The following is a 26,034-nucleotide window of genomic DNA, read 5'->3' as shown; positions in this document are numbered from 1 at the left end:
GCTGCATAGCACCCAGAAGTAGAAACCATCTGCCGATCACTGGCATCACCATACAGGTCACAAAGCAGCTGCCACACATAGAAAGTAGAAGCATCATCAGGAGCATAGATAAAGTGTCGAAGAACCGAATCCTGACAATTCAGGAGGAGAAAGCCATAGATCTGTCCGTCAGTCTTCCTCCACCGACACACATCCTCCGCAGAGGCAAGGTCCGGCAAGCACCAGTTCTTGTACGAGAGAAACTCCATCAAACCATACTCCCTGAGAATAGAAGTAACCTGCAACTTCCATGACTGAAAGTTACCACCATCCAACTTGTCTGCCTCATCTAGGAAATAACAAGAAAGTGGTACGGGAGCCAAATCTGAAGCTATCATCATTGATCCAATCAATAGGACCAAACCTCATAAGATAAAAAACTATCCAAATCAAAAAACGCTGATGTAGGTCCCTTCCTCCCACCAAAACACAGCCCTAAGAGGGTGGATAGCACCTGAAAATCCTCCTGTAGCAAAAAACGCAAAAGCAGCTGTCGACTGTACCTCCAACCGTGAGGCCACCACCATAAGAGAAAAGCAAAAAATGCAGATTTGATATAGAGAGAAAAGGCAGCCACACAGGGCTTAGGAATATGTTGTAAGAGGGTGCAAGAGGGAAAGATATCAACTAGGATTATAGCTTGGGCTCTCCTCAAGAAATATGCACAATCTCAGAAGAAGAAGTGTCCTCCACAGGTACCAAGGGTGTAACTTGGTTGAACACAATGCTAATCAATACACTTAAATACACTAAGATTTGATGGACACTTGCTCAAATACAAGAAGTAATTTGCTCAATTGACAAGAGACACCGGAACGGCTGACCCCTCCCTCAAATAAAGTATATTGATCTTGGGAGAATCAAGTACATAGTGTCATGGGTATTTCTGACCAGATTTCCATACCAATGCATATGAATACAGTATTGCAAAAACAAGTGGTTGTCGATGTAGACTTGCAATCCACACTACCCTCTCAAGTGCCCATGTTCCCTACCATCTGCTCTCTATTGTTCCACTAACACATGGTAGCAACAATTTGCAAGAGAGCACGTAGGACAAGAGAACACTACACAGGGTATGTGATCTTGTAATCCGGTTCCTCCCTCCTGCTACTTGCTTCCATATTTAAGCATAAAAGCTTACCAATTGCAAGTAGAGTCGATGACAGTGGAAGTCTTCGTGATGGAAGTCCTTGGAGTGATGAGATCTTCAATTTGTTGCATTTCTTCGCGAGACAAAAGTCTTCAAGAGGATGAAGGGAACCTTGGGAAAGCTTCCCCTATGGTTCAACTTGAGAAAGGAGGGCTGAAATTAGGGTTTTCAGCAAAAGGCCAGAAATTACAGCAATAAAGAGAGCTGTTTTGCTGGATTTCAGTCATTGGGAGTGTGTAGGAGAGTGATTAGCATCCGGAAACACTCTTGGAAGCTTGAAAAACACCTTAGCAAGCTTGGAAATGGAGTTGGGAAGGATAATGTGCAGAAAATGCAGCCCAACAGCTCTCATGAAGGAGGTGCCCATCTCTAGAGAGAGGAGGGGTGAGGTGGTGAATTGTCCAGTGTAGGTGGCAGGCAGGTGCTTTGTGGAGCAAGCTAGAGTGGACACATGGTTGGTTACTCCCTTTGTACAAAGGGGATAAGGTTTGGGCGGTGGACATTGGGTTATATCCACCTCGGGACATCAGTGTGTGTGAACATCGGGCTAGTCATAATTTATAAGTGAGTTTTGGTCGCCCAAAACTTAATGAAGTGTGTACACACTCACTTATAAATTAGTGCTAACTCCTAAGGCTAGGTTTATGACCAATACTTACCACCTGTCACATGCCACATAACCATGGGCGTCCCCTTACCCGAAACTACACATTGGTCAAGCAAGCATGAAAACAGCATGCAATTTCAATTGCAAGCAAGCACATAAAGATGCTATGCAATGCAGGCTGCAACATTGGTATGGACAATCCCCGTTCATGAGACTATACCAAAATAGACGTGCTGCAGGCAAGTACACGAGGTACCAGACCCAATGGAACACCAATCCACCAAGCATTTCCAGGCATGTACACGGAGGCACAAGTCCCAACGGAAAGCCAAGTCCATAGTATCACATGAGTGGCATCAATCCCCGGCATATACAATTGCCATGGACACCAGTCCAATGTACATATATGATGAGAAAGCATGGGTGGACCAATTGGGTGGCCAAATGGTGACAAAGGGTGCCACCAAAGCCTGAACCACCACAATCCCCCTCTGCAGAAGGGAATGTCCACCGGAGATGAAAACGCAGCCAAAGAGGGGCTGCTGTCCTGAAAAAACAGGCCACCTAGATCCAAACTCCAAGTAGGAATGAAACGCTGATGAAAAGTTACCTTCTGGCTGCGAGCGATGAAGCCAAACTGAAGGAGGACCAACCAGCAGAAGCTGTCCACAAAACGCAGCAAGAAGAAGGCTGCAAATCTGTGAAAAACGTAGAGGATAAGGGGCTGTAAATAGGGCTAAATTTGGGGCAGCAGATGGAATCACTGAACCGGGAGCGATGATACCATGAAAGAGTGCACAGAGCGGAAGCAAAAGGGCACTAGACTGTGCTGACTAGAGAGTGCAAGAGAGAGAGAGATATGGAGCAACTATGCTGAATATACTGAAGCAAAACAGTTCCAAGCAAGAGACACAAGCAATCTCATAAGTGAGGGAGCAAAAGATATACAGGACAAGATGATAAATGTGAGAGGCCAGCCCACCTATAAAGGTAGCGCTGGCCAACTGGAGCTGAATAAGCTGGCCGATTGGGAAAAAACCATACGGGCTGGGAAATAGAAAAATATGTAAAATAAGGGTGGCTAGCCCACAATAAAGGGCCATGCAAAAGGGACCAAAAGGACACCAGAAATGGGCAGAAACTGGGGATGAATGTGCTAACAGCTATCTCTAGCTAGATGAGCAAAAGAAGGGGTACCAGGCAAAGAACCAATGTTTCTTGTGCCACCAAGTGGACCATGGTAAGGAGGACTGTACCAAGTGGGAGGCTGAAAAAGCCACCAAAGTGTTGTCTTCTATAGTGCCCTACGAACGAAGCTACCGCTACCTCTCCACCCTCGATTTGCGAATGCCTTGCAACAGTTTCACGCTTTGAATCAAGTACCTCCTTTGGTATTTAATGATAAGCAGGAGGGCGAGGTTGAAGGGTGGGTGAAAGATCTCATTCGTGCCTATGGCATAGCAAAAGGACAACAATTCATTGTTCTTTTCGATATGCGTAGCTTGGAGGATGCCATCTCTCCGTAGTAGTTGGCTGCGGAGAGATGGATTGTATCTTGGTATGCCAACATCTCTTCATAGTAGTTGGCTATGGAGGAATTTATCTCTCCGTAGTAGTTGGTTGCGGAGAGATGGGATATACCTTGCTATCACACCATCTAGTTGTGGACGGGCTTACATGTGGTCTCCGCATGCATTGAAGCTTCTAAGGAAAGGTTATGGTGGGTAGTAGACTACCATGGTGGAGATGATGGGAAGTGAGAGAGAGAGAGATGACAAGCTCAAGACATGAGAAATAGATTGCACGACTTAATGTAGTGATTTGATTGATGTTTTGAAAATGAAGTACAAGCCCTTGTTATATAGGCCTTTCTCACACCAAACCATTTGACCCTTAGTTAATGCATGCTTATCCACCCTCCTATGAGGTGGTTCACATGCAGGCACACACATACACCAAAATGAAGTACAAGCCCTTGTTATATAGGCCTTTCTCACACCAAACCATTTGACCCTTATTTAATGCATGCTTATCCACCCTCCTAAGAGGGTGGTTCACACACAAACACACACATACACTTTACCAGCCTTTTAAAGCTCCAACTTATCCAAAAATCCCCTCTCTGGAGTGAAGGTGGTGAGACCCCAATGCAAAGAAGTTGCTACCATCTACCCCATCCACCTTGCTTAAGAGCTAGACTCACCATTTGCACCTCGCATGCATGGTAATCTCTCATATTAGGGTAAGACTGAGGGAGGCAGGCACTTAGTCACCCCCTGGCTCCTAATTGGGATAAGGGAAACACGAAGCCTTTTATAAATCAAGGCACACAAAAGAACATAGATACAATCAGGTTTTCGGGGAACCACCCGGGTTAGAAACCCTTATTGACTCAACCACATAGGGTAAAGAACTAAAATGCCCTGGTCCTCTACAACAAGGTTAGCATGGTGTTTGGCCTGCTCTTTCTCCATCTTTTTGAAGCAATTGGCCTCTTTGTGACCCATGCGTTTGCAATATCTGCATTATATTTTCTTGTTGTTCTTCCAGTTTTGAGCTTTGACAAACGCCTTGTCGTAGCTGAGATTTCTGTTGCTAGCTTCCTCCTCCTTTAATCTTCGATCCTTTTCAATTAGTAAAGCCACCATGTCTTCAAATGATGTTGAAGCTATATGCATGACTTCAAGGAAGTTGAAGCCAGGTAACATCCCGCGTACTCTTTGTGAGGACTGCCACTTTGTCCTCATCAATAGGCTCACACTTAAGAAGAGTAGAGAGCTATTGGACTAGTGAGTAGAACTTGGCAAGGTGGTCACTTAACTCTTCATTATCAAGCATTTTCAAATCATAAAGCTTCAGCTTTAAGAACACTTCAAAATTAGTGATTTTGTTACCAAAGAGAGTCTCTAATTCGTCCCAAATTTGCTTGGCAGTTTGCTTGAAGTCTATGTGATGAATGAGAGTGTCTACGAGGCTAAGTCCGATCAATGCAATAGCTCTTTCATTTCGATGCTTCCACTTTATTTGTTTGTCAGGCTCGGTTGATAATCTCTAGAAATCACACCCCACACTCCTTCTCGCATGGAAAGTAGTTGCATCTTGGTCTGCCAAGTAGGGAACCCAATGCCAGAGAACCTGTTTATTGCTGGTATTCATCGGGCCATGATATTGAGTAGATTTTCGATAAGAACCCCAAAAATTATGTTGTTGAAGGAATTGCAATTTGAGCTAAGTTCTGTGATTTTTAGAAAAGCCCTAAATTCTTTGTTTTGCTGACACCATCAGTTTTGACATAGATGCAAAGGTTCAGAAAAGCCCCAAAATTTACCAGCAAGTTGCTGATGACATGGCAGTAGGTATAGTGGTCCCGACAATGGAACCAATGACGATGAAGTTGCTTATGGGGTTATGCCTTAGAGGCCAACAGAGCTGGCAAGAAGTGGGTTGCATGGTGATGTGGGTGGCGGTGCCATTGAAACAGCAACGGGGAAGGAGAAAGGTGGGCAAGGTAGATTAGTTGACTAGAGGCGGAGCAGCTAGGCGGTCTTGTTGGCTACTGGCACCGCCAAAGTAATAGCGCAGGAGGGTAGTAGGACAAAGTAGTACTCAGCTCTAAAACCAATTGAGGCTCCTAGGGAAAGGTTATGGTGGGTAGTAGACCACTATGGTGGAGATGACAGACAGAGAGAGAAAGTGAGAGAGATGTGACAAGCTCAAGGCATGAGAAATAGATTGCACCGACTTGATGTATTGATTTGATTGATGTTTTTAAAATGAAGTACAAGCCCTTGTTATATAGGCCTTTCTCACACCAAACCATTTGACCCTTATTTAATGCATGCTTATCTACCCTCCTAAGAGGTGGTTCACATGCAGAGACACACACACACACTACTAGCCTTTTAAGGGGCTGTTCACACACTGTTACACACATATAAGCTCCTTCTTATCCCAACACGCACATTACTCACAAAGCTCACTAGTTTTATTTTCATGTTCAAAAGCAACGAGATTTCATTGTTTCACCACTTTTGGGGTGTGATGTGATTCTCAGCATCCAGTGGTTTTAAGAATTTATACCCATCCCTGATTGGTGGCGGGACACTTTCACCATTGTTGACGGTTTACCCGAGCCTATCAAAATTTGCAGGGATAGGAGCATTCTTGGTATCCCACTCACTTCGAATGTTCAGGCCTAGCGAGCAATTAGAAAAGGAGCGGTGCGCATTGATCTATGTCCGCAGGCAACATTTTTCTGTTCAATCACCTTTAGAGAAACGGTTGGCAGGTTTTCTTCCAGGTTCCAAGACATCATGTTGAGGGACAACCTCCCGCCCAAGCCCCCACCCATTCGTCATGAGGATCATTGAAGTGAGTTGTGGTCACCGGGACAACGCCACCCAATAATAAGTTCCACGATTGCCTGTCCAAGGCATTGGAGGGCAAGTTGAACAACAGCTTTCCCAATTACTCCGGGCTAGATTTATCTGTCCATCATCCTCATTGTTTGTTGCTGCGCCCATCTTATTTGTGTAGAAGAAAGACAAGTGGAGGAGGAGGGGGGGTTGGCGGGGGGGTTTTCAGCCCATTCCGGCCCCTTGTGGTGTCACTTCTGCATCTCTCTTTCTTTTACTCAACTTTTTATTGTGAATGTGGCTGTGGCCATTCATAAGTGTTTAATTTGCATTAGTAGTTTAGTGTGAAAGTCCCCTGCTCGAGTTACACAAACACTTGTATGATTGAATTTGTTTGTGGGTGATAAACTGTTCTTAGAGTCAATCCAATGCCATAGCTGCTAATAGTTCCAAGCAATGATGTTTCTTGAGGCACCTGTGATCCTTGAGCATTTTTACATATGAACTGCCACACAACTTTGGAATTTCAAAACTGGGTCTTTGTAGCATTCAAGTGTGTTTGTTCAGTAAGACATATATGCTGTCCCAGGGAGGATAATTCTGAAACAAAACCCTTTGAGTCCAGTTGCCTCGAAGGATCAGCAAGGGCTGCAATAATCCATCAAAATCAAATTTGTTTTGTTGTTTTGTTTTATTAAGAAACATCCTTTTATTTCAATGCTTTTCCCAACAACAGAAGCTTTGTCAAAGCACTTGGCAGGTCTTGGTCACCGTGCCATAAGAGGTATGCATTTCACAGTTGACCAAATTACTGATTTAGTTTCAGCCTAGTCATTATCTGACTTCAAGCTGGGCTACTATTACTCTTCAGAGTTATGGATGGGCCCTCGTAATAACCAAGGGTTGGTGCGTTACATGGGTTTCAGTGAGTCATAAATTTTCCAATAACGGGGGAATTTAGGGGATGCATTTTGACAAGGCTTGCTCTTCAGAAGGGGATATTGCTGGAAATGTACTTTTTTGGTGTGGTTTTTTAAACGGTTCCTTTTTTGAAGCGTTGTGCTAGAAGTAGATACTTGGTGGTGTGCTTTTTAAACAGTCCCTTTTTTAAAGGCCTGTGCTAGAAGTAGATACTCACTTGGGTCTTTTCACGATGACAGTCTCCAGAGTTAAGTGGAGTAGGGTGGTACAACCTAACATCCATTGAGATGGGACTCGTGGTGAGTTCTTGTTGACCTACTTATTGCATGTTTCTAGGCTGTGCCTATACATTTTGATTAAAATATCTGTCAGACATGCATGTTTATTGCTGTCCTATGGTATAATCTTTTTTTAAGTTTCAATGATTATTCTCTCGCTAATGTATTAGGTGAGCGGATCACTTTATGGAGCACTGATTGGCTCTATGTTAGCCTTCAAGGTTTCAGATGCCTTAGGTGTACACTTGGTTCTCTCTAATCCTTATCCTTGCAAATCCAATCTTACCATCTTTCCCTGTTTTCTTTATTATGTGCTCTGGTTAGAAGACTAACTTACTATTCTTATATATTTTTGCATTAAAGATTGGCGAACAGAAGTGCTAACTGCTGCATCAATGTGCATTCGGGGAGCTCTGGCAACTTCTTTGGCCTCTAACCTCAAACTTCTTTTGGTTGGACGGCTCGTATACGGTCTTGGAATTGGTTTGGTAAATTATGTGTTGCTGTTTTGAATATATCATTTTGACTTAAGACAACATTTTGTTGCTTGCTGCCCACATGTCTGCCTATGGTTGAAAAATTGTTTACATCTGATGCTTGCTTCTGTAAATGTGAGACAGAAGCATGCTGTGTAGCATCTGATGCTTACTTTTGTTGATATAAGATAGAAGCAAGCATGCTATGTAGAATTTTTAGCATTCTACTACTATGACTCTCAAATGTGCACTAAAACAGGCCATGCATGGAGCTCCTTTGTACATCGCTGAGACCTCCCCTTCTCAAATACGTGGAACTCTAGTCTCATTGAAGGAAGCCTTCATAGTTTTGGGCATACTTGTAAGTCGAAGCTCACATTTACTTACTTAACTAGCTGGTTTTGTGACTGTATTGCCATCACTTTTTGATTAGCTTGGTTATCTGGTAGGGAACCTGGAAATAGGTACAGTGGGAGGATGGCGTGTAATGTATGGATGTGCATCACCTGTGGCCTTGATGATGTTTGTTGGCATGTGGTGGCTCCCACCTGTCCAAGGCAAGGAAACTTTGCAGGCAGCCAAACAAAATGCCACTAAAGCTTTGTATGGATTGAGAAAAGGCCAAGTCAGCAGTGAGGAGCAGGTAGATAAGACATTAGAATCTTTGCAATCATGTGATGTGCAAGAAGAACCAAGACTTTCAGAGGTGTTTGAAGGTAGCAGTTTGAAGGCCCTGAAAGTGGGAGCAGGCCTTGTTTTCTTCCAGCAGGTTTGATGGTCTGATAATTTGCCACATTATAATTCATTGAATTGATGATCATGAGCATGCCTCTAAATTATTCACAACATTATAGCCAACACTATTGATATATTGATATAGTAAAATACTGTACTTCGTATGACCTTTTTTAAAATTCTGCATGAGTTCACTTTCTACTGATTATAGCTGCATCGAATTCAATACAGGTAACTGGACAACCGAGTGTGCTATATTATACAGCATCAATTCTTCAGGTGGAGCATTTCATCCCACCTGGATATGCAATTCGATGGAAACCAATGAAGTATTTTTGGTTTGATTCATATGAGATCTTTTGACTAGAACTGTCACTGATTTGTGATGATTTCAACAGAGTGCAGGATTTTCTGCAGCTTCAGATGCTACTCGTTTTTCTATCGTTATTGGTGGCTTTAAGGTGATAAAAGCTCTCATTATATTTCTTGTGAAGTGAAGAGTGTGTTTTACTATTAAAAATAGGAAGCTATTAAGATTAGTCAAAGTTTCAGTGGCAGCTCGGCTAAGCAAATTTAAAGTTAGGCTATTCTGTCTTACAGATTTTACTGCATGAAAATGGACCAGTAAAAGTAGTTGATCTTTTTATGGTAAACGTGTTCTGAAAAAAAAACTTCTCTTCTGAAGAAGACAACAATATTTGCATTCCTGAGTTGCAAATATGTTTTTGAGACATAGCATTCTGTAAATTTCTTTTTGTTAGATTTTCCATTTCTAATAAGAAAACAAACATCTTGTGTGCATGCAATAGCTTCAACATTAAGTCAGTGATTAGATCCAGAAAAGCACGATGTCACCCGCATAACAGAGATAATTGTTCCTGAGGAGTGGGTCCGAGGTGTTTCAGGGCTCTTTCTTCGGCCTCACACAGCCAGGTTCTCATTCAGGGAGCCCGAGGCAACAGATTTCTGCTTTATCACTTGGTCCAGCAGGGCTAGCACCTTATCTATTTTTGTTTGTTGCTGAGGCCATGAGCAGTTTTCTCTTTGCTTAGGTGACAGGGCTGCGCCTCCCCATCGCAGGAGGAGTTGCTTGATTTAGAGTTTGCCGATGACACAGCAGCATACCTATCCGGAGATGAGGGGAATTTCATATGTGGAGGCATTAGAGATCTTCTGCCATGCATCCGGAGCGCATAGCAACTGGCACAAGTCAAGTGGATTATGGGTCGGCTCATTGCCCGCCGTCCTAGCTTGGAGGCCAGTTGAGGCTTTTCAGTGGATCTCGAGTGGCAGTCTAGTTCGTTATCTTGGATGCTAGGTTGGTATCGGTATCTCCTTGGAGCAGCAACTAGCCCCTCGTCTTCTGAGCATTCGGAAGAAGTTGCTATATTGGAGTTCAGCCAGGCTTTCTTTAGCTGGCCGGGTTGTGGTGGCGAACCAGGTGCTTCTCGCCACCATGTGGTACATCACTTTGTGCTGGGCTTTCTCTCGGGCTTGCATTGGTGAGGTTCAAGAGTTGATTCGCAACTTTCTTTGGGCTGGTAGCGAACGGGAAGCCTACCTGGGCGAAGGTGGCTTGGAGAATGATCATTCAGCTGTGAGACACGGGGGCCTAGGCATCATCGACCTCTCTATTTAGAGCCGTGCCTTGTTGGGCAAGTTAATAATTCGCGGCCTTCTTCCGGGTGGCGAGCCCTGGAAGGACTTTCTTGTGGCTAGGATCTCTGCCTGCACCCCGGTTTTGGGATGCGGGCTCATGACTTTAGCCCTGCCTTTGAGGACATATTTGCAGCCAGCTTCTTGCGTGCTTGGGATCACCTCAGGCTGGCTCTTCAAAATTCCACTCCGGTTGCATCTGAGGAGTGCCTTTGACAGCCTTTGATTTGGAACCGCCTCGTCCGTTTGCCCACTGGTCACATGTTGGAGGTTCGCCCGCACATATCATGGGGACAATTGAGTATGGGTCTCGCTTGGTCACTCGAAGATTGGCTTACTTTTAGACAGCTGCCACCGGAGGCCCAAGAGAGGAGCCTCACTCGGATACGGAGTAGGGACAGACTTAGCCTTGACATTGACTCTTCCATCTCCTCGGAGTGGCTGGTCTTACACCCCCCCCTCCCTCCCAGAGTGGTTGGGAGTGTTCACTAGGCATGACACACCTTTGGCCGTTCATGTTGCTGATGAGAGCTCTGCTTTACTCACCTTCTCTATCAGACCTAACGGCAGACTCGAGATAGTACAACCCCCTTTGGTGGATTTCAATGGGGGATGCACCTTGTCGAGGGTGAGGGTGATTAGTTTCCATGCGCATGAGTGGCACATAGACCCTCCAAGGGCCAAGGCGGCTAGTTTGTGGATTTGGGAGGGTCGCCCTCTCACGTGTCTCCAATGGGACCTGGGGGAGTGGACAGAGCTTTGTTGCAAGACTCCACCTAGGACCTTTTTTTTTTTCGGGGAAAAAGATCCTTCAATTAGTTATAGAAAAACAGCCATGAAGGGCTAGATACAACCACGAAGGGCTAAATACAAACTTGCCTCATTTAAGGGCGGGAGTCAAATGATCATAAGGGGAAGAGATGCTTCACCTCCAGCTGGTTGCTCTGTGAGAAGAAGGCTATCTCATACAGGGGGGAAGGGGGGGGGGGGGGGGGGGGGGAACACTGGTGGTCTCTGTAATGCCAAATGGGGTCACCGCCGCCTCTCCGTGAGGAAAGGGCTAGGCCTCCAAAGTCTCAAGAAAGCTTCCCTCCACGTTTGCATGCGGTTTGAACCTCCCTCATTCTCATCATAAGCCCTAACCACTCCAGTCTCTGTGGCCCAAGCGAGAGTGCCCCATGTAATGATCCGGGTTGGTGCCTTGTCCATAATGAAGATGCGGAGAATCCGTTGCCCTTTTGGCAATCCCATAGGGTGGTGGCACCTCGGGCAAGCTGCTGGTCGACCTCCAAGTGCCAGCCAAGTACTAACCGCCAAACTCCTGTGTGCCATCAACCAAATAAAGAGGGTGATCTTTCTAGGCCAAAAGCTGTCCCACAGTCTCTTCCAGAAATCTGAAAGGAAACGTTGTGAGAGGCCCTGAAATTGACAATGTGCTACTGCTGCCGGTGTGCAATCTATCTCAGACACCTGGATCTTGCCGCCTAGCCGCGCAGTGTATGCAAAGATGGGGGCATCTAGAGTCTCCTCCCGATCTGTTGAATCATGCCAAGTCCACTCTCCCAGGTCCCACTGAAGGCACGTGAGAGGTCAGCACTCCCATATCCATAGCTGCCATAATCTCTCCTTGGCCACCTTCGTCGGTGCTAGATCAATGTGCCATTCTCGTGCTGGAAAACCCATCACTCTTACTCTCTGCAAGGTGCAGCCACTGAAATCCTCCAAGGGAAGCTCAGATCTCTCTAGTTTGCCATGGGATCCAATAGAAAAAGCGAGCAGACGACTGTCCTCATCTACTGCATGAACCGCCGCGAGGATATCACGTTTGGTGAACATGAATTTGCTCAACAAAGACACCCCAAAAGATATGTCTGGCCTCGTGTTACACAAGTAAATGAGACATCCCACTGCCTGGCTGTAAATGAGACATCCCACTGCCTGGCTGTAAATGCCGGCCTCAAAAGGCTCTCCAATATCATGCATAGTAAGCCGTACACCTGGTTCTACCGGAGTAGAAATGGGCTTACATTCATCCATGTGAAACCTTTTTAGCAAACTTTTTATGTACTTAGTTTGTTGCATAACAGTGCCATCATCTGTATGCATAAACTGTATGCCGAGATAGTAGTGTAAAGGTCCCAAATTTGACATATCAAATTCAGCTTTCAAATCAGCTTTGAAATCTGAAATTTGTGCTTTGCTAGTACCTGTAATGAGCATGTCATCTACATACAAGATGACTATGAGAATATCGGCACCGGTTTTCTTCACATACAATGTGCTTTCAGCTGGACTATTCACATAACCTTGGCTGGTTAGATGAGCATGTATTTTATCATACCAAGCTCTTGGAGCTTGCTTTAACCCATACAATGCTTTGTGTAGCCTGCATACTTTATGTTCCTCACCAGGAACTACAAAACCAATGGGTTGATTTACATATACTTCCTCCTGTAAATCCCATTTAAGAATGCAGTTTTGATGTCCAATTGATGCACTTTCCATCCTTTATGTGCAGCCAATGCAATCACTGATCTTATTGTGGTCATTCTTGAAGTAGGAGCAAAAGTCTCCTCATAATCTATTCCCTTTTTCTGGGAGTAGCCTTTAGCCACAAGTCTTGCTTTGTACCTGTCAATAGTACCATCAGACTTCCTTTTGACTTTGTACACCCACTTTGTTTCAATGACATGCTTGCCTTTAGGCAATTCCACAAGATCCCAAGTATTGTTCTTCATGATAGAAGAGATTTCAGCTTGCATAGCTTGCACCCAAAGCTCATTCTCATGTGCTTCTTCATAAGAAGAAGGCTCTTCTGAATCAAAGAGACCACCCATGGCTAATGCAGACTCCCCACCACGATGTATATTCAATGCATGGCTGGAACTAGCCCTTGTTCTACCTGTGTGAGTGGAGCTGCAAGTTTGCTTTCTTGGAAAGTTTTCAGCAACCATCTTGGCATTGACTTGGCTGTGTCTATGGCTTTTTGCTCTTCCCTGACAAGATCTTCCACTTCTTCCATAGAAGGGGCCTGAATGGCTGGCGGTTCCACATGTTCTACATGAGGATTTTCTTGTGTAGGGGCTGGCTGATCTGAATCCCCCCTAATTGCAATGGGTAATAGTCCATCAAACATGTCCTGTATGCCTGTATCATTACTTTTATACAAGTTGTACATGGGCTGTTCTGAATTTTCAGCAAATACCACATCTCTACTGACAAAAAGCCTTCGTGTTGTTGGATTATAAAGACGGTATCCTTTGCTCTCATTGCTATAGCCCACAAAAATGCATTTCATTGCTTTGTCATCTAACTTTGTTCGGAGTTGTTCTGGCACATGTGCATATGCAAACACCCAAATATACGCATACAATCCACTGTTGGCTTTCGGCTATACCAAGCCTCAAATGGTGTTATGGTTTTCAAAGCTTTTGTTGGATACCTTTTCAACACATGAGTTGCACACATTATAGCTTCCATCCAAAAATTGTGAGGCAACTTTTGTGCTTTCACCATGCATCTTGCCATCTCCATGAGAGATCTATTTTTCCTCTCAGCTACACCATTCTGCTGCGGTGTATAAGGCACAGTACATTGGTGTTTGATGCCCTTTTGAAGCATATAATCCTTGAATGCATTTGACATGTATTCTCCACCTCTATCTGAGCGGAGTGTTTGGACTTTACATCCACACATATCTTCACCCATTACTACAAAGTGTCGAAAGCATGTAAACACCTCTGCTTTCGCTTTCAAAGGGTAAACCGAAGCAAACCTGGAGTAGTCATCAATGAATGTGACAAAGTAAAGATGCCCCCCTATGGATGGTGTCCACATTGGACCACATACATCACTATGTATGAGCTATAATTTACTTTTAGCTCTAACAGCTCCATCTTTGGGGAATGGTTTTCGTTGCATCTTTCCCAAAATACACCCCTCACATACATGTCTTGGTGGAGACTCAAGAGGCGGCATATTATCAACCATATGATGCTTCTGCAAAAGCATCAAACTTTGAAAATTTACATGCCCAAAACGAGCATGCCATAGCTCTGCATCATGCATGGCAGGAGTGTGAGCAGCCACTGTATTTGCATCATAAGTACCCTTGTCATAGTTGTCTAGCTTATACAAGCCTTTGTATCGTGTTCCAGAAGTGACTATTTCATAACCCTTTGATGGGTCTTTTACCAAACACTTCCCATCTTCAAATTCAACCTTTAAACCTTGGTCGTTTATGGCTGAGACGGAGAGCAGATTTTTCTTTATCCCTAGAACATACAATACATTTTTCATACATATATTGGCACCATTGGCTGCAATAAGTATGACATTGCCAATCCCCTTTACTGGATATGTGGTATGATCTGCACATGATACAGTGTGGCCATTTGAAGCATAAACCAAGTGCTGAAATACATCTTTGCATGAAGTGATGTGGCTCGAAGCACCACTATCAAAATACCATGATACATTCTGTCTGTCAGATGCAATGCAAGACATATCATTGTCTGAAGCACTTGGTGTGTCACTAGTGCATGTGACCAAAAAAGTGTAATCTTCCTGAATTACATTAGCTGATTGCTATGCTTTGTCTCATCAGAAGAGTCTGCTACTGCATTGCCTGCTTCTTTCCTTTTCTCTTTTGCAATCCGCTTTCTACATTCACTGATGTAGTGTCCAGGCTTATGGCAGTACTGACATTTGCCCTTCTTTTTGGGCTTGTTTGCATCCCCTTTGTCAGACTTTTCACCACCAGAAGAGGGCTGTCCATGACCAGCCTTGCTAGACTGTTGTCCCCCATGCTTAAAGCTCTTTGCTTTACCCTTATCCTTGGCTGTAAATGCCTTGTCTCCACCACGGTTACTCGATAAGTTTACTCTTGTTTGCTCTTCCTGCAAGAGTAAACCCACCAGCTCTTCAAAAGTGACGGGATCACCACCTCCTCTCATAGAGAGGTTGAGAGAGAGGTGAAAGCCCAAGTAGGAAGGTGGTAAAGAATGAAGAGTGTTGGTGACCAGCTGTCTGTCTGGGATAACGTCATCAATGTTGAGCAATTGTTCCTGCAAATCTTTCACTTTGGTGAAATGATCTGCCATGGAGTCACCCTCATCCATAGAAAGAAGATCCAATTGCCTCTTCAAGTAGGCAACTCTTGCCTCGTTGCGTATCTCATACATTGCTTCCAATGTGTCCCATGCAAGCTTCGATGTCTTGCAAGAACGAATGTGCAGAATAATAGTCCTTTTCACTGAAAGGGCTATCAATGACATGGCCTGTGCATCCCTAGAGTCCCATCTCTTCTGCTCTTGTGTGGGAGCAGGTTCTACTCTAGGAGCTCTTTGAGCACCTCCCCTTTGAGGCGTGGCTGGCTGTATGGTAAGTGGGCGTGTGTCATCACCACACACGATGCCCCAAAGCCCTTTGGCTACCAGCAAATTACGGATCATGAAACTCCAGAGGGAGTAGTTAGAGTCCTGTAGTTCCCGGGGTAGACTCCATATATCTTGGCCATAATATGGCCAACCGTGAGAGTCCTGTAGTTACCGGGGTCCATCAGGTCACCTGATTTGTGAATGGGGGTAATGATATTCATGCTCCATGTGTGTGGGAAGCCCTCTACAAGTGCCTTGTTGAAGAGATGTGCAAGGAAAGGAGCTATGGTGGTAGAGGCATAAGAGAAGTGCTCACCTCGTATACCTGTATGATCTATGGATCTCCCATGGTGTAGCCACTTAAGAGCTTTCTCTACCATGCTCGAAGTGAAAAAAGTAGAGGTGGTGGGTTGAGGATTGGGTAACGGGGGGTTGATCTAGTACATGGTAGAGGGACTTTGTATAATCATGCCAGGTGGTCGGATAAATGATGCGTGCGGGTGGTGGTGGCTTACGAAAGCGCCTCCAAGTTAATGTTGAAGAATAGTTAGCACAACTGCCAATATTGTTGGATTTCGTGTTTCCTCCTCTTCCGACTAGTCAAAGCTCAGTTTAATCTTTGAGCTTCACGCTCAAAGATCTCCCCTAGGTCTTTCTGTCATTTGAGGCAAGCACGAGTCTCACGACGTTGTCGTACCAACCGTTCTGGGGCATCATCCCTACTTTAGCTTTAGAGGGGGTATGGGTGGTATGAGCGAAGCTGGCAATGGCTGAGGAGTGGAGTAGATTAGTCAACTGTGATGTGAGTATCTCCAGAGGTGCTGCAGGATCCATGTCAAGTAGACGATGGTAAAGGGTATCCTGATATATGTGATCACAGTCATGAGTGAAGTGGACAATGGTGTGATGGGTGGAGGTGGGTGCTAAGGCGGGGGGAGGGGGGTGGCTATTATGGTGAAAGATAAGTAAGTGTGATCAGCTCCGATGGGTATGGGGGGTACTGAGAAATCATGTATGAGCTGAGCTGTCTCTCATGAGCCTATGATGTAATCCACTGTGCTACTTCCACCTCCATGTGGAAAGCATGTAAGTCCTCCTGACTGTGGCCATCTCTCCATCCCGTTATAGATGAGGAGACGATGGCATGATCCTAGCTCCAGAAGCTCCCGTCCATAGTATTTAACTGGGTTAGTGTAGACACCATCCATGATCCAGAGTCCTCGTCCTCTAGAGTAGGTAGCTGTATGGGATCTCCCTCAAAATCATATGCAGTGCAATGTCTACTCCTCGTCCTGGCATTGAAGTCTCCCACTAGTAAGACCTCTCCCAATCTGAGGTACCGTGTAATCTCATCTGAGAGCGCACTGTATGGTGATGTAGCTCCTCGGGTCTCCTCCCTCTCCTCCGCCTCCTCTATCTCCTTGATCACATCATCCATCTGGCTTGGGTCCGACCATAGTGCTCCATTGTAGTTCCAGACTGCAAGCTGTATCCGTGTCTCACAGGCCGCGTATCCCTTTGCAGTCACCTTGCCATCAATGATGACATGGCCATCTCTGTAGACTGTTTTCTTCCCTTCTGCTCGGGCTGCCCGTACTTTTGGCATGAGCTGTTTCTGGTGCTCCACCTGGGCCCGTGTGAGGTCCTCATCTAGGTAGATGGGGCTGCCCTCCAAACCTCGGAGAATGACCCTCTTCTTGAAATCAATTCTCTTCCCTTCGTTCTCAATCTGGAGGATAAGCGCCTGTGGGCGTGAAAGGTCCTTTCCTGCCCGCCATGCTTTGAGGAAGGGAGTTGGGTCTTCATCCTTATATCCCAATTTGTGGCATAATTGTTTCCCGTCCTCTTGGGGTGTGTACCCTCTTTCTCTAGTATGCAAGTCACTCTTACATTAAGTCTTCTTGCCTATCTCATCTTCTCTAGTATGCAAGTCACGCTTACATTAAGTCTTCTTGCCTATCTCATCTTCTCTTCTTGGATGGTTGCATTTACAATCTCCACCCCGTTAAGTCCCTTTGACTTGGTTGTGACCACCTTCCATTCCTTCTCGGCCTCCTCTTTGATGCCCTTCTTGACCACGTCCTTCCATTCCATGGAGAAAGTGTGCTTGGTCGCTTCAATCTTGGCTTCCATATCCTGGGCTAACTCCTCTAGACAGTGCAATTCTCCTCCCTCCAGCATGACCTTGAGATCCTCCATGGTGATGGCCATGTCGTTCTTGAGGGTCTCCACTTGGGCTTGAAGTTGTTGGATCATGGCGTCCTTTCCCTGCATCTCCTTTTACATTGAGGTGAGCTTGCGATCATCTCTTCATTAGCTTGTGGGTCATCTCTTCATTATGTTGATGTTCAGCTTCATATTCCTTGGCATGGCTTTTTTCTTGTATCACCAATATGTCACGTATGCACCGGGGGCCTTCCTTTGCATGAGCTCCTAGTGCATTGGTCTCCTTCCCGGGTACTAGGAGTAGCTCCATTCCTTTTATTGCATTGCTGGGAGCTACCAAAAGTGATCTAACAGTCATGGTGTTTGTCGATTTTGCTGCTCTGCTGTGATTACTGTATTTCCCCCTTCTGTGTAAACAGGTCAGCCCATTGGACTGCTGTAGATGGGCCACAGTTCGCGATCAGAGGCACAGCTCGACCAGAAGGGAGAGGCCAGAAGCTGGGCCACCTGTGTGGAGTAGGGCACAGGCGGGCAGGCAGGGGGCGCAGATTGAACAGAGGGCCACCTGCACACAGTCAGTCGGGAGGGGCTGCGCACAGTGGGGGCTGGGCAGCGGGAGGAGCTGCACACAGTTGGGGGTTGGGCAGCGGCCACCTGGGTGCACAGCGGGGGCTGGGCAGCAGGAGCACAGCAAACAGGGCACAGCAGGCATCGCAAACAGGGCGCACAGCAGCACAGTGAACAAGGTGCAGCAGGGTGGCCACCAGCACGCAGCGCGAACAGAGAGAGAGAAACCATCAGTGGATATATATATAACTTCTCTTCTTGCCTGTCTCATCTTCTCTTCTTGGATGGTTGCATTTACAATCTCCACCCCGTTAAGTCCCTTTGACTTGGTTGTGACCACCTTCCATTCCTTCTCGGCCTCCTCTTTGATGCCCTTCTTGACCACGTCCTTCCATTCCATGGAGAAAGTGTGCTTGGTCGCTTCAATCCATTAATCACTTCTTTTCTTTCTTGATTTTCTTCATTGGCTTAATGTGCTTAGAATTTTATAACTCACAGACAGAAAGCATCTCTAATTCCTTCTGATTAGCCCATTAGTCAAGGGTTAAGCTAAACTTAAATCCACATAACAATTTAACTCACTGTTTTGGGTCCAGAAAACTGAGCCCACTTGGAGCGCACAATTGAAGGCCCTCCTCAAACATTCTTCCCAAGTGCTTCAAGACAATGTTATAGTAGTGTATCTAGATGAGGCTCAAGGCCTTAAACACAACATTAAGCAAAATGAGCAAGCCTTAATCACTGCATTACCAGAGTTACTTCTGTGGAGTGTCTAGAGCTCCCCGGCCTCCAAATGCAAAATTGACTGCACCATCATGTTCGCCATCATCAAAAACCCCAGGGCTATGAGGAATTAGACTACAATGCCTTGGTGAAGCCTCCATTGTTATTTCCCTCAAAAATGCAAGCGACTGATGATTTGCTGCTGCCGGCTGTGATGCGCTTCAATCGTTGCTATTTAGATGCCTACACGTGTGCGCCTTGAAGCTGGGGAGGGGGCCCAAGTTGAAGCAAGGCCATTGGATAGGTGTGGAGAGAGCAATCAGTGCTCCAATGTGAGAGGGTTGTGGTAATAATAGGGTTTTTATTTAATTATGATTAGGAGTAAGCTGGGATTAGCACAGGTTTAAGAAGGGGTAACCTAAGCTTTGATACCATGTTGGCTTTCATGGTGGATTAAAGCAAATGGTCAAAGACATAATGAAAGCATGATTAAGCATTAGGGCATCGTAATGACAAGAAGAAGAGTGGAGAATGTGTTGTATTCTTTCATTAGGTGGGAGCCTTTAAATAGGCAAAAGTACAAAATGATTAGGAGAGGCTTAAGAGTTAATCTCACCCTAATCCCTCCTAGATTTGAGCACCATGTAAGGGAGCACCCTTTACCTAGATTTGAGTGCTATCAAGATTCTTCTCCACTTGCAGTAGGCGCCTTTCTTCTTGTGGCTGCATGGACCATCTTATATGGTATAGAATTGGCCTGAGACCTTAGAACCATGATGCCCTTATGCCCCAATGTCATATGCTAGATATTTTGGTGTATTTTAACCCGTGATTGGTATCCTGCAAGATGCTAGTTATTGGTCATTGTGAGGTGTCTGGTGCTGGGTCTTGGTCTCCCCCCGAGAAATAGGACTTAAGTGGCAAGCGATCGTGGAGTCTCTTAAAAGACAATTGCCTTGTATGGGTTGGTTACAGAACCGTTTTGGTTAATTTCTTCCCTCCAATGCACCCCATTATCCTAGCTTGTTTAGCGTGTCTCTGTAGCAAAGTTGAGAAATGGGCAATAGTTCTTGAGCGCCGGCTAAACGTTGGTTTTATTGAAGTTATTTTTTCCATGTAAATATTGAATTAAAGAAGTGTCCTGATTTGGTTTTTATTATTGCAGTTGTTCATGACAGCGATTGCAGTTTTTAAATTAGATGACTTGGGAAGAAGGCCCCTTCTAATTGCTGGCGTTAGTGGTCTTGTAAGTTCTCATTTTTGGCAATTACACCGCACTGTACTTTCCCAAACTGTAGTATTGTATCACGTTTGGTTTGTCATTGCTGCAGCTTGTGTGTGTGTTTTCGTGTTTTCTGTTCATAAAGAGTCCCATTTGTACTCACCATGATTTTTAAGGTACTCATAAAGCAATTACTTCTCGTTTTGATTTTCCATTGTAGGTTCTCTCTCTTTTCCTCCTCGGAGCATATTATTCGGTTGGGCAAGGATATCCTATCTTGGCTGTGATTTCTCTTCTTCTCTATGTCAGTTGCTACCAGGTGAGTACCTAATACCAAAAACTCAATTCTTTATGGGGGTGTGAATATAAATTTAGTATGCACGAATTTAAGGAGGTTTCATCAACACTGGCAGATTTTAAAATGTCATACTACCAATAGATGTGTGAATGAGGAAGCAGTTGAAGCACTCATAGTTTTTCTAGTATGGCTGAAGGGTTCCTTACAATGCAAGGCTAGTTTTATATTTTGTCTTGAAAAAAATCTGATCTCTCCGTCTGTAAGTCTGTGCCACTTGCTTTTGGTATAATTTACTCTTGATTTACAGCACCTGCAATCCTCAGCCACTATTTCCACTGTTTATTTGGACCTCTTGCCTCGAAGTTTACTGCAGCTGTTATGATGCTCTGTTGATGAACTTCAACATAAAATTGCTGCTGTTACCATCCATTCTGCTTTGCTGATATTGGCTGTTAAGAAAGTACTATTGGTGACCTGTCATTTGTAAGGCACTGTTACTTCAAGTTTGTAATGCACCATTACTTCAAGTTTCTGCTGATTTGCAATCATTTTATCGTCTCCTGCTTTCACAAGCTGTCCCCTTATTTTTAATTAGTGCTAAATTTAAATTTCTAGAGTCTTAGATTAAGCCCCAGTAGTGGGGTGTATGCAAAAGTTATCTTGATGCTTTTCCAGTAGTGTTGTTGCATTTGTAGTCTTGTTGATTGTTTATATCAAGCATGGCGACCATCCTTCTCCAATGCTTCGGCTCTCTCTTCCCTGAGCTCATGGATTTCCTTTTTGAAGCCACAATAATATTCCAATACTTGCACATACATTGTTTGATTTTTGGTTGTTAGAGCACACCTAACAAAATCCAATCATCAGCCCAGAACGTACTCAGCTTCATATTCCTGATTTTCAACCTGCACTTTTTTTTGTTGTCTTCTTCGTTGAATATATATAACAGCGCAGAGGGATTTCTTCTTAATGCCCCTCCAGCTGTGACTGGATCTCAACATAGCATTTTCTTCAGGTATCTTCTTTTGCCTCTTCTAGATAAAGAGACTTTTTGGCTATGATTTGGCAAGGTCCCCCTTTCCCAGTGGCTGTCTTGTGGCCTCACATAACCTTCAGCTTTACACCTTTTTGGGTGTTGCACCTGGACCTTTTCCAAGCGATTTCCTTCGAGGTGGCCCAGTTTACCTTTCTTCTACCATCCAGGCTTTACAGGGTTTAAGGGATTATACAGCTCAGAGAGTTGTCACTACTGAGAGAGCGTGATCCCTCCTGAGAGCCAGGACCCCCTGCATCCAGGGATCCAAGCCTACGGCCTATCAGTTGCAAATCCAGGACATACTCTGCCACCACTGAGAGGCCACTCCATGGCTAGGGGATGCCATCATCATAGGTCTGTGCTGGCTTATGTAGAAGGATGGTACTATCATTGTGTCACATGCATGGAAGCTCTATGTGTCTTTTTCAGCCCTAACTAACTGAATAAGAACCTTGATGCAAATCACCAACAAAGACAGAGAGAGAAGAGAGAGAGTGTAAAAGGCCTCCAGGTGAAACCGGCCTTCAGAAACTTGACGGGCGGTGAGCACACTTAATCACACTTAAATCTCTTTACGAACTGGAATAATAAACTTGGAAGAAGAAGAAAAAGAATAAGTGGAGCTAGAGTGCTCCTGCACAAAAGACCAATTGGGCCCAACGCATGGCGCCCCCGTAGGTATTTATTTATCACTCGAGGTCGGCGTAGCCCTTGTACAATTCCCGAGAAGATGCCTCTGTAGGAAATATGAAAGCAAGAACAAACTGAAATGAAACAAGAACACAAATGAAAGACAAAGAGTTACCTTGAGATGAGTGTAGACAAGACACAAGATTGATACTTTCATTGATGTGACACCTACAATATATAGGTGAGAAGTACAAGATTGACTAGACTGACTTATGGGATAAATGTAGAGGTGCCACATGGCACTAGACTCAAGACACAAAGACTCAACTGAAACTAGACTAGAGAAATAGTACACCGAGTGTGCACTTATTTCCAACACCCTCCTTAAGTGGACACTAGGAGGAAGACAAAAAGACAAGACTATGACAAAAGATAAGACCAAGATAGAGAGACTAGACAAGGATTGAGAGACAAGCTAGAAGACAAGATGGACAAGACTAGAAGACGGACATAAAGACTGATAGACTGAGAGACAAAAGATCCTGAGACACCCCTCCTCGAGTGATATCCTCATATGGGTCCACAAGGGTAGGGACAAGATGGATCTAAAACAAGACACAGTCAGATTGATAGACAGATAGACAGACAATAGATAGACAGACAGACAAGACTAGATAGACAGAAGACTGACTGTAGACAAACAGATGGACCTTGAAGACATCCCCTCCTCAAGGGCAATCTCTGCCTCTTGGGTAGGGACAAGAGAGAGGTCAAAAAACATAATGAGTAAGACACTAGAACCCCTTGACCTACATCATCGGTGGTCAAAGTGGTAGACAAGAAAGGTGAAGTAATCAGAAAGCCCATTCCTCATCATGTGAGGAATGAACAGCAAGATCTGCTGATGTAGATGCTGCAGCAACATGGGCTGAGGTAGATGCAGGGGCTGATGTAGAGGTTTTAGAGTAGCAGTCCTTCTCTCGGTGATTATCACGGCCACAAATGGTGCATGGATGAGCCTTGAAGCAGTCCTTCTCCATATGATTAGTTTTTCCACAATGGGTGCAAGGCTTTCTTACCTTAGAACCTCCTTTCTTTGCTAAAAATGCAGTGTCAGTTACCTTTTGTTGTTTTGTTCTTTCCTCTTCTTGGAGAGCATTGATGATACCTTCAAGAGTAGGATTATTGTGATACTTGAAGGTAGTGACAAGAGTAGCATAGGTGTCAGGTAAGCTTTTGAGAAGCACAGCAATAGCAATATCTTCGGAGATGGGGGACTTCACTGATGCAAGCTGAACCATAAGACTGCGAAAATAATTGACATGAGAGGCTATAGTAGCTCCCTCCTGCATATATAGATCAAAGAATGAGATCATAAGTGCAATCTTAGAGTTTTTAGAGCGGGGTCCAAAAAGGGTATCCAAAGTGATCCATGCTCGAGAAGCAGACTGTATGTCGGAGATGTGATGAATGTAATCATCTCCAAGACCGAGCAAGATGATAGCATAGGCTTTGTCATTCTTGGCAGTAGGAGCATAAGTGATAACTTGCTCAACGTCGGAATCTTCGGGAGCAGCATGGTGAACAACATCCCACAGGCCTTCTTTCATAAGATGGCACTTGATTTTGATTTGCCAAGTATGAAAGTTGGACCCATTGAATTTGTCGATAGACATGAGAGAATGAGTAGAAGAGGCCATGTGGGAAGGTCTTACCTCTTGCTAAAATGCAAGGGCAGTGTCTATTCCCTTACAAGATTGCAGAAATGAATGAGAGAAGAGATCCAAACTGTTTTTAGAAGCCGGCTCTCTCACCACTTGTCAGGGCCATAGCATGTGACAGCCCATCCAAGCATGAGGAACTAGCAGTTTACAGATATGAGGATAAGAAAAGGATTGACTAGCGAACTGAAGGAGACAATGCACAGTACCTTGTAGACTCTTCAAGAGGAAGCGATGGCAGAACTGAATGCAGCAAATAGCTCGTTGGAGGAAAGTCGATCTGCAGCTTCTTCTAGATGATGCGCACCCTTGAGTCGATGAAGAAGGCAGCCAAAGGAGAACAGTATGGCGGGCTGTATGAGTCTGAACAGGGTGGACAGTAGGAAAGTGGGCGGACAGAAAAATTCAGGCCGGCGGGTTGCTTACTTGATATGACGAGCTGCATGTGCAATACTAGAGGACAGAAGCTGAAGCGAACAACATGCAATACTAGAGGATAGAAGCTGAAGCGAACATATAGAAATGGTGAAATTAAAAAAAAATGTGAGGCAGCTCCCAGCTAGGCGGCGGCCAGCAGCAAAGGCGGCGGCCAACAGTAAAGGTGGCGGCCTGTTCTGAACCAAATGACTGCAGCAAGAAGAGGGGCAGTCGCTCACAGGAAACAAGGGCAAAGATGAGGGGAGCCAGGATAAACCTGCTCTGATACCATGTAGGAAATATGAAAGCAAGAACAAACTGAAATGAAACAAGAACACAAATGAAAGACAAAGAGTTACCTTGAGATGAGTGTAGACAAGACACAAGATTGATACTTTCATTGATGTGACACCTACAATATATAGGTGAGAAGTACAAGATTGACTAGACTGACTTATGGGATAAATGTAGAGGTGCCACATGGCACTAGACTCAAGACACAAAGACTCAACTGAAACTAGACTAGAGAAATAGTACACCGAGTGTGCACTTATTTCCAACAGCCTCCTTGCTTCACGTGGAGGAGATCTTCTCAAACTTTCACCCAGTTTGTGTTGTGGGATACAAGAGCCTTGGCCCCCTTTTTATACAAGTTGGGGGGCAAAAAGCTATGCTTTTCCACCTTAGGAAAAAAAACTAATACAAGAGCTTTTGATTTTATTAAACTCTTCTTCCAATAGCTTTTCCCTCTCTCTTCCTTTTTTTAATAAAAAAATTACATGACGATTTGTGTTTGATTCCACGCTGTTTCTCACTCTTCACGATTTGCAGCCCGACGGCTTTTTTTTCTCTTGCATTTAGCTGCTCGGCGGCTTTTTCTCTTGCTTTTTGGGGATTCGCGAGTGCGCCAATTCACCTATGATCCTTCCGCCTCTACCACGTGGTAGCACCTGTGCCATGTCAGCCGCCACTTCACACCATGTCACCTGGCAGCCGCCTCTGCCACGTCAGCCGTACATGCTACACTGGCTTCTACTTGGCTATGCTAGCAGGGCTTCTACGCTTGCAGGACTGCTAGTTGGCTGCAGTCAGGTGCCATGTGGCAACGGCACGTCACCTAGACGGCTGCTGCAGGGTTTGTTACCCGGCTGTCCCCCTTGGCCACCCCTATGCTGCCCCCAAAAGAAAAGGAGTTCTCAGCTGCTGTACTTGTAACCCAGTAAGAGAGAGATACCTAAACACATACATGCAGATGTATAAACATATGAGCATGCACACACATGTACACACACACACACACACCAAGCATGTATCTGCATCCACACACGTGTACAAACTTACACATGCATATACAGGTAAACATGATTAATGAATGCTAAACAGGTTTAAAACATAATCACAATGCTTAAGAAAAAGAGGAAAAATACTCAGTCCTGTAACATACCCCCCTCTTAAAACAAAGCAATCGTCCTTGATTGTTCATTCAAAGGATCTGCCAACTGAAACAGAACCTAAGAGAGCAACAAGAAAGCTATGTCCTGCTAACTGAAACAGAACATCTGAATACATAAATCAAGAGCATCCACCTCGTGAATAGTCATGTCCCCCTGGATGCCTTACCTGCTCCGCTCATGGCCATCCCTCAGGACCCACGAT

The 26,034-nt window shown here is 44.8% G+C and overlaps 1 protein-coding gene across 3 annotated transcripts in view; it reads left to right on the top strand.

The window, feature by feature from the left end:
- LOC147619642 (D-xylose-proton symporter-like 2) overlaps nt 1-26,034 on the top strand; it is a 72,906-nt gene that overhangs the window by 27,378 nt on the left and 19,494 nt on the right. For all 3 annotated transcript variants that reach the window (XM_086773318.1, XM_086773317.1, XM_086773316.1), the window contains exons 4-12: nt 7,315-7,374; nt 7,524-7,590; nt 7,717-7,841; nt 8,089-8,190; nt 8,263-8,598; nt 8,796-8,843; nt 8,963-9,025; nt 20,220-20,300; nt 20,497-20,595. In XM_086773318.1, coding sequence (XP_086629444.1) covers nt 7,315-7,374; nt 7,524-7,590; nt 7,717-7,841; nt 8,089-8,190; nt 8,263-8,598; nt 8,796-8,843; nt 8,963-9,025; nt 20,220-20,300; nt 20,497-20,595 — 981 coding nt within the window. The remainder of the gene's footprint in view (nt 1-7,314; nt 7,375-7,523; nt 7,591-7,716; nt 7,842-8,088; nt 8,191-8,262; nt 8,599-8,795; nt 8,844-8,962; nt 9,026-20,219; nt 20,301-20,496; nt 20,596-26,034) is intronic.

Source organism: Cibotium barometz, chromosome 33, assembly GCF_041138505.1.
Source record: "Cibotium barometz isolate CiBa-2024 chromosome 33, ASM4113850v1, whole genome shotgun sequence".
NCBI lineage: Eukaryota > Viridiplantae > Streptophyta > Polypodiopsida > Cyatheales > Cibotiaceae > Cibotium > Cibotium barometz.
Note: the sequence above shows the minus strand (reverse complement) of the source record. Positions and strands in the feature narration are given on the sequence as shown.